At 33.7% G+C, this 9,769-nt stretch overlaps 1 protein-coding gene across 1 annotated transcript; it reads left to right on the top strand.

Annotated features, from left to right (window-relative positions):
- Nucleotides 1–3,635: 3,635 nt before the first annotated feature.
- LOC128127287 (serine/threonine-protein kinase psk1-like) lies at nucleotides 3,636–6,751 on the top strand. The gene is made up of 10 exons (XM_052765740.1): nucleotides 3,636–3,764; nucleotides 3,904–3,917; nucleotides 4,117–4,195; nucleotides 4,248–4,352; nucleotides 5,097–5,189; nucleotides 5,257–5,280; nucleotides 5,427–5,545; nucleotides 5,691–5,753; nucleotides 5,837–5,888; nucleotides 6,578–6,751. The coding sequence occupies exons 1-10, from the start codon at nucleotides 3,636–3,638 to the stop codon at nucleotides 6,749–6,751; spliced, it is 852 nt and encodes a 283-aa protein (XP_052621700.1).
- The last annotated feature ends 3,018 nt before the right edge of the window (nucleotides 6,752–9,769 follow it).

A 9,769-nucleotide genomic window follows, 5' to 3' on the forward strand; every position in this document is an offset into this window, starting at 1 on the left:
TGCATACTATGTTTACATATGGTCCTCTCTTTGTGAAATAGATCAATTGACAATATTCCAATGATGCTCATTTCACAATTCCAATCCTTGTTGTAAATGCAAGAATACCAAACTCTTGCCATTTACTATAATCTGTTAGATTCTAAACTTATATGCAATGATCCCTTATAATGACTATGCACAGAAGTCACAAAGACTTGGTAACAGACATTACAAAGTATTCCAATGGAAAACAATTCCATGGAAATGAAGTCTCAAATTCAAAGTACATTCCTTTGAACATCCTTCTTAGCATTAAGTTCTTTAATCTTACACAGATTCAAAGAATAACTTCCACCTATGGAGACAATTCCATATTACCATTTTGACCATCACTTTCGAACAAGAGTTGCCTCTTTTCAAAATATGTCAATATGGTCCTTACTCTATACTTCTAATTGTCCATGAGCGACCAATCTTTGGTAAACCTCAGATTGTCCTCGACAATTTTGCTTAATCATTTTAGTCATTTCCAGTTCTATTCCTTTTTTCATCTTAATGACCTAGGCATTTGGAAAATTTAGAATGGATGAATATTATAGCACATGTAATTAAACCTATACCCAAAGCATATGGGACATGATTTATGCTATAAAATTTTTTATTTGCCATGTTTTCATAATTCGAACTATGAAGAGGGATGTCGTAATCATAATCGAATTTTGAGAACGCAACATATATAGAATTTCCTTATGTTGAACCATTCCAGCATAACATTCATATATATTCTTGACTAAAGTAGATTAAATTCTCAATCTAAGCTTGTAGAATTGGAGTGAAGTATAAAATCCTCTCCTTTAATTATAGCAAAACAGCTTTTTCAAGGCGAATTGAAACTTTTGTTTTCTATAATTAATATTGCTGACTTGCAACACTTAACATAATAATCATGCTCCCACTAGCATAATGATTATTATCTTACTAGCATAACACTTATGCTCCCACTAGCTTTGAGATGTATCCAGAGATCAGTTGGACTTTTAGAAACCAACACTTTATTGACTTTTCTACCAAAGTTCAGATTTCTGATACACAATTTCTTTGATAAGACTTTATCAAAACCATACATATTTCCTTAGATAGCTCACTTGTGTGTCTAAACAATTATGAAGAGGGATGCCATAATCATAATGTTTAGACCTTTTTTCATTCTCACAATTGCTATCTACTCAAAATCTACTTAGCGAAAGAGTTTCCTTACCATCATTTTCATGAATCGATGAGAAACCTTATGACACTTAGATTTTTATGGTGTATGTGTTCCTATCCATGTGAATTTGTCATAACCATAATCACTAGACAAGGTTAGTGACAAATCCAAACTCATATAGACTGAACTTGTTCAATCTTAATTTCTTGCCACCTGGTAGCACAATGCCCACCATTGCTTCCGGGTTGTTATGCAAACAATTGAGAACTCATAGAACTCACAAGCATAATCACCTTTTAACTGGAATAGACACAGAAATAAGAATATGTCAACACGATAGGTTACAAACCTCAAGTCGTGGGCTAGTGATTAACAAAACTCTTGATTAGTTCTTGAAACTATTTCAGAATGTTTTAGGCTCCTACTGTCCTCTTGACATATAAGACTTCTCTTTGTCAACAACCATTCCTTGACAATACAAATATTCAAGAGCTAGTGCGGATTCTTATCAAGTAAAACACTTCTCACTATTGGTCTTAGCTGGTCGTTGTTTTATCCAAAACATCACAACTTACCAATCTCAAATGTACAAGAATAGGAAACATCTTACTCTACATTTGACAAGTGTTATGAACTTTCTAAAGACTATGTCAGTCAAGTTACAATCTTGGAGTATTACTCCAGGATTTGTTTTTGGAACGAAGTATGAATTATCTTTTGATTTAACCATTTCAACAATTCACGATTCCTTTCCTCAGGCAACAAACACACTAAGGTGTCCTTAGAGGATCAATTGTGATATGGTTCCATAATCACTAAGATAATTATAAAACAAAATACACAAGTACTCTCCCATCTCTTCAGATTGGAGAAACTTTTATCTTTCTGCCTTATTTGATTCTTCTTATTCATTCTGCCATACATTGAAACTTTTCTAATGTTTCAGAATTACACTTAAATTCGTAAGCATAACCATATTTACTAAACTTTAGTAAATCATAATGTATAATCTTATCTACCTTTGTGGTGGACCTGACTAGTGCACAACTTAATGTACCAGATCCTTTAGTCCTTTGCTTGACTCACATGCGAATGTGAACAAGGAATTAGTCTTAATTTACCAAAGATGAAAATTCTCATTCATCACACAATACAACTTGCATGATTCCAAGTTTCTATCCAACAGAAACTTGGGTGATGAGAATGTTTCCTTATTTGGTAAATTATGACACTACCACTAATGAAAGAATCAAATCCATTTACCCATATTTCTTATCAATGGAAATATATAAGCAACAACCTTTTTCACAAATGCCATTGTAAGGATACTTAAAATAAATAAAATCAAAACCATTTTCTTTTATTTTAAAACTTTGCGGAAAACTTATCCTTACAATCCATATCGAAAACTTGTTGTTATCTATTCCTAAGAAATATATCATAACTCTTAAGTAACAACTCAAAATTCTGATCACCGAACCATGCGATCGAAATCCATCTTCATGATCAGAATCAACATATACTTCCTTTAAGTTTCTTCACTCTTCTTTGATTCTTAAAACATCAATATGTGACCCAGTCACATCATGCAATAAGAATCTCATATTAGAAACTTAATAAAGTTAGATAATGGACTTTACCTAAAGCAGAGCCAAACATTTGACTTTACTATCCTTATGGACTTTTAAGTAAATTTGGCAGCTTCGCAACCAATGCCCTTCCTTTGGCAACATATGGACTCTTTGGAAACGATACACAGACATAGCCTTTCTCTTTACCATTTGGTCAACCGAGTTGACTATGGCCAATCCCTTTCAATTGGGAAGAGAAAGTTTTTCTGGACTTCCAATGTTACCATTGTCAATGTCCATGGATGTTTGGGAAGTTGATCTTCTAATTAAATTTTGCTTTACCAATGCTCCAAATCATTGCTGATTCAGCATCATCAAGCAAATAGGTAAGATCATTAAGGGTCATGTCGTGATTTGTCATCAGGGAGTGACTGAAGAACCAGGTCAACAGCCAGCTACCTCGAGACTTCGACACCCAACTCTCCCGGCTTGTCAATATGGGACTTAATCTCCAAGACCTAAGCACATATAGACTTTGTTTCACTACTAGAAAACAGCCCTTTAATGACGCGCAAACAATGACACTCGCAGATAGAGGATGCGCATTTGTGTGTGCCCTAAAAAATAATGTCAGTTTTGCAAAATTTGAAGGATAGTGGACATGCATTTGTGCGTGCCCTAAAATTAGTGTCCAACAAAAAAAATTAAAAACACGGAGGGCACCTATCATAAAAAAGTGCATCGTCGAAAACTATCGCTTTATATTTTTCTTTATGAACGCGCGTTCCCGAAATTTTTTAATTGCCAAGGAGGGAATGAAATCCAAAAATAAAAAACCCCGCCTTGATAGTAAATGTCTTTTATAATGGACTTTAATGGATTTATCTTACCTTGTACGTTTCTCTGTGTTTGAAGTAAGTTTCTTAGCAAGCATTAAGCTTAATGGCTCGTTGCTTCAACCATTACAGGGAGCACAACCATTCTTTGTGTTAGCTGGCCCCAATGTGATTGAATCTTAAGAACATATTACAGAATCTAACATTTGACAAAATGTTGACACTGTTGTTAAGAGCACATCACGCTACATGGAAAATTTAAGGGCATTTAAGGTATTATACTACTTATGTACTAATGTACTTGCAGTATGGGTTGAAATTGTAAGTAAATTGATTTGAGATCCTCTTTACTATGAATGCCCCTAATACTTTCTTGTTTTCATGCAGAAACATGTGTGAGGGATAAAGTTGTTGAGTCACTTTGTAGGATTGGATCACAGATGAAGGACACCAATTTGGTTGAGGTTTTTTTTTTTTTTTTTTTTTTTTTTTTTTTTTTTTTTTTTTCCTTTTGGTTAAGGCTGATACTGATTGTTTATAAGTGGTCTGATACCGGTCTTGTATTTGCATTGGATTTGATATTCACTCCAGCCGGTCTGGTACCTTTGAATTTCCTAATTCTCCCGATTAAGAACCGAACATTGTTTTCAGGATTTGCTGCATCCTCTTCCACCACCTGAGAAAAGCAAGGATGATATACTTATTTTCTTCAAGCTTTATGATCCCGTGAAGGAAGAACTCAGGTACTTTCAACAAGTTAGTGATATCTTTCAGTAGCCTAATGGGATGAGGTTATTGTGTAATCATATCATATGTTATATTATTTTTGGAGATATGTTGGTAGGTTTTTTGTCAAGAGTTCTGGTAAACCAACTGAAATTACATAAAAATTAAATGAGAGGACTGGATTTAGCCTGGATGAAGAAATCGAACTCTATGAGGTATGTTTTCTGGTGTTCTTGCATTGCATTGCATGTTTGTTTGTTTGTGAAATCATATTTATGTGACCATGATTTATCAGGAGATAAAATTTGAGCCATGCATGTGTGATGTGTGAACGTCTTGACAAGAGAAGCCCATTTAGATCTAGCCAGGTATTACTAGTCTCAACCCTCTTCTTCTTCTATAATGAAAAAGTTGCTTGCCTATATATATATGTGTGTGTGTGTGTGTGTGTGTGTGTATATATATATATATGTATATATATATATGTATATATATATATATATATATATATATATATATATATATATGAACAAAATCCTTTATTTTATGTGTTTCTCTCAATTCACCTTTTGAAGGACATGGCACGTGTCTATATTGCAGAACTTGTAAGTTTTTTTCCCTTTCTTTTCTGGGTAAACTATAGGAAATAACCTCCTACTTTATTACTTTGTATAGGCAATATCTGTAACAATTCTTTACCCATGATAACAATGTACTTACACTAAAGTAGATATTCGTCCATAGAAGTGATATGATTTCATTGATTGTTTTCAGGTTCTTGCACTAGAGTATTTACATTCTTTAAATATCATTCACCGAGACCTGAAACTAGACAACTTGATAATTGGTCCAGATGGCCATATCAAGGTAAAAAAATTGAATTTCTGAATAAGCAAGCACTAACTAATAAATATAAAATGATTATTTGTTACAGCTGTCAGATTTTGGGCTATCGAAGGTAGGTCTAATTAACAGTACATAGGACTTATCAGGGGGTGCATCAGAAAACAGTACCTTTATTTATGGGGAATGGTTGGAATTTACAGTTATACCCTTTACCCTTTACCCTTTATTCAAATGTCTTTCTGCTTATTGCTTATATAGTTGAAAGTTGAAACACTTAATTCCGTTGTTGTAGGTGCAACAGTTGATTTGTGGTCTGTTGGCGTTATTCTTTTTGAGCTGCTTTTAGGGATACCACCTTTAATGCAGAATTTCCACAGGTACTCACTCACTCACTCTCATAAAATCAAAATCCTCTTCTGATGCTTTTTTATGTATGTCGATTGCATTGCATAAAAAGGTAATGAACGTCTTCTCATTTTCTGAATTCGGGTTGTAGCAAGTTTTTGCCAACATTATGAACAGAGATATACCATGGCCAATGATCCCTGAGGAGATGAGCTATGAAGCATATGACTTGATTAACAAGTAAGTTTCTATTTGTTTATTAATCAATTCAATCATATCACATATTCATACATGATACCTAATTTTGTTTATGTTTATTTCAGGTTGCTAACAGAAAATCCAGCTCAACGCCTTGGCGTGATAGGGGCTGTACAGGTAACATTTTCTCTCTCAATATATATATATATATATATATATATATATATATATATATATATATATATATATATATATCAAACAATAAAAAGAGAGAAGGCAAAGAGGTACGAAGTTAATTGATAAATAATGTGCGTCGACATTGATTCTGTTAATTATTCTATTCATTCCATTATTCTGTTCTTAAATGAACCATTATTTGTGTCTGGGTTTACGAAAAGCAAAGTTGCTACTGTGTTTTCTTATTAGTGACTGGGTTTAAGAAAAGCAAAGGTGCAGTCATTAATTAAGAAATCTCGTATTTGATAAGTGGGTGAAAGGGTGAAAGGGATAGAAAGATATCTGATATGTTTTTTAAATGAGTAAAAAAAATGAAATATTAGTCCCTCCACTCCCACAATATTTGCTTCTTTTAAGAAACTATCCTAGTTTGTTTATTTTTTAAAAGCCAAAACGTGAGGTAAGCCATATTCTAGTATTACTCAAGGACACTATTTTTCTTGTAATTTGTTGATGTATATTTTGGGCTAAATGCTACTTTCATTTTTTAGGAGGAAAAAATATAAAGACCTGACGTTACAGGTAGTAACCACTGAAAGCCAGGCTGCCATGAAATTGGTATGTAACTTAACATATTTGGTTCTAATCCTTCTATTACAAGAAAATGTATATTTTTATGATTTAGTTAGAAGGTTTGTTACTTTATTTTGGGGTATTTTTGGGCAAAACAAAGGGAAGATGAGATACAGGGATTGGAATTGAGATTAAGGTTTCATGAGGCTGCAGTAAAGAGGCTTGAGGGTGTGGACAAAGTGAGAGAAGTTGAAGGAAACCCTGATTTTTCCAACAAGGATGTCGGGTGAACTCAACAACCACCAATGGTTGCAGAAGTGAGTTAAAGAGCTGACATGGATATTAGACTTTGAAAAACATTTGAGGGTATATTTTTTTATATTTCTTGTATCTAGTTAGTTTGTAAATTTTTGTTACAACTTTTATTGATTTGTTTTATCATTCCATGGAACGATTATTTGTATCACATTAAATTTATGCAATGGATTCTATTTTTTGTATATGATATTTTATTTTCTATTATGAAACATTAAATACAAATTTAATTTGAAAATAAGTAAATTTAGAAATAATATTTTTTTTAAACATTTAAAATTATGATACGCAAAAATGTGTGTCATCTTCATTTATGACAGGGGCTTTCTTGACAGGGGCTTTCTTGATACGCATTGCGTGTCATTAACACGCGCGTCGTAAGGTTACGACACGCGAATGCGTGTCGTCTTCCTTTATGACAGGGCCTTCCTTGATATGCATTGCGTGTCGTAAACGCGCGTCGTAATTGCGCGTCGTAAATGAGCGTCGTAAATGCGCGTCGTCTCTCTATATGACAGGGCCTTCCTTGACGCGCATTTGCGCGTCGTCTGAGCCTTTTACGACGCGCAATGAGCGTCGTAAAAGGCTGTTTTTCTAGTAGTGTTTGACAATAGGGATTGAGTGACTTAGAACTTATCAGGTCTTGAAACTTGTGGGATAGGGAGATTTATTAGAGGAGATGGAGGAAGTGAAGTATGATTTCCAGTCCCACTAATGCACAACAAAGGGATTGATCCTTCACCTTGGTTGCCATTTGGGATATCATCTTCATTAGGAAGCTTGTTCCTAAAGACTTGGGAAGACCATAGCTGTCTAAACTAGACATCTATAATGGGAGAAATTCAAGTTATTTGATTTAAAGTCCTTAATATAACACCCAATATGAAATATTAAGGCTAGGATCCAACAAACTATTTATAACTGGAAGAGGGATGCCGTAATCCAAGTTATAAAATAGTTGAAGGTAGGTAAATGATGATTTACCAATTTCCACCATGAAAAACAAAATATAATTAAGTTTTAATTGGATTTGAAACTCCTAGATCTTTTGAGATACATTGAACTTTCAATGGCATGTTTGAATCTCGATTGTGCCCTCTCAAGTTTGTGACTGGGATGCCGAGGATCACAAACAAGGTGTGAATAACCATACAAATTGACTTGGTACCCTTAACTTTATCACCTAATCGATGTGTCGGTTAGCCACACAGCTCCACCGATCTATAATAAGGTCAAATTACCCCTTGCCACACTTACTAGTCCTTGTTAGTGTGCCGGTTAACCACACACGCTCCACTAACGACTTGGTAAGGTACAAAGTGTAATTTTATGGGTTAGCACCAAATTCACATTTTCCTAAAGTAACTAAGATTGGGAATTATTAAGGTATAGTTACTTGATAATTTCATTATACTTTTAATGAGGATTAAGGTCCTATCCTACCTTTTTCGACTAATGACCCTCCACCAGTCAAGGAAGCGGTGGGTGAGAGTGGACACCCATTAAATGCCATTTTATAGGCAGTAACCTTATACCCCCTTATAGACCGGCTTTGTGAATGAGGCCTACTAATGGTAAGATTGACTTATTCTTATACATATCTATATAATTAAAATTATAATAATAGTATAAGGGTGTATTTTAAACATTTAAAATACTTGGTGGTTTAATCTATTAATTAAACTATACTCTTAATTTAATTAAACTTAAACCATGTCTTTATGTAATTATTAAATCTTTTAATTAAACACTTTAATTAATTTAATGTAGTCCATAAAGTTTGAATTTTTTAACTTAAAAAAAAAGATTTAATTTGGAATTAAAGTGTAAGACTTTACAAATTCCAAAACTTGAGAGCAAGTTTTGAAACTATTTCAAGACTCTTCAAATTTGTAACTTATGAGTTTTAATGGTTCATAAAGTTGAAGACTCTTCCTTTTATGAAACCTACTATTCTTTAATGACAACTTTTAAAGAAGTGACTTTTGGTTATCCATAACTTGAGGACAAGTTATGGACACCATCATTAACATTAAGATCATGAATTAAACAAGCATGTAGGTTACACACAATTCCTATGATCTTCTAAAACTCATAAGAACAAGTATTAATATTAAACAATTTCAAGAAATCATATTAACACATATAAAACTGGAAAATTGATAATAGTCATTTAAAATGGGTTAACATAATCATTACCACTTTGAAAAACAATTTTTTTACAAGTCCAAAACAGTTTGGGATAATGATTTTAATCCATTTCCAGCAACAAAACTCGAAAAACTGCCCAACACGCTCCTACTCTTCGAGTGCAAGAACCTACTCAACGAGTAGGATGAATTTGTTCATGGACTCGGCGAGTCCTCCCCATGAACTCGGCAAGTCCAGTCGTTAGTTAGCAGATTTTTCGATTTTTAAGCAGTTTTGCATCAAGTATACAGAAAACAATCCTAGGCTCCAATACCACTGATGGGTTTTGAGCATTCTAACACTTCCTAAGTGTACATGCAACCCTAATAACCTTGAATCTATGTTTTCTCTATATACATGCAAATTTCTTTTTCAAGGTTATTTCCTAACTAGCATGACATGGGGAATATATAAAACATAAAACTAGTAGAAATACATACCTTGTTGTTGCTTGGATTCCTTCAAGACTTTGTGAGCCTAGCACCCCAAATGTTGTGCCTCAAATGCTTCACACAACACTACAACCTTGGAATAACTAGAGAGAATACTTCTACACTTCAAAATCGGCTATGCCCTCACAAGCATACTCTCGTCCCAATTTTGCATGCTATAGGGTTTCTTTTATAGTGTTTCATAATTAGGAGTTACAAATGTAAACCCTAATTGTCATGACTCTTCATTTCTCATGACCCATGGGTTTGTAACTCCCATGGACTATCCATGGAGCTCCATATGGTTATAACCAAACCCATAAACCATGGATCATTAATCCACCATAAAAGAATTGATGATTGTCATAATCA

The sequence above is a fragment of the Lactuca sativa genome, chromosome 7 (assembly GCF_002870075.4).
Source record: "Lactuca sativa cultivar Salinas chromosome 7, Lsat_Salinas_v11, whole genome shotgun sequence".
Taxonomy (NCBI): domain Eukaryota; kingdom Viridiplantae; phylum Streptophyta; class Magnoliopsida; order Asterales; family Asteraceae; genus Lactuca; species Lactuca sativa.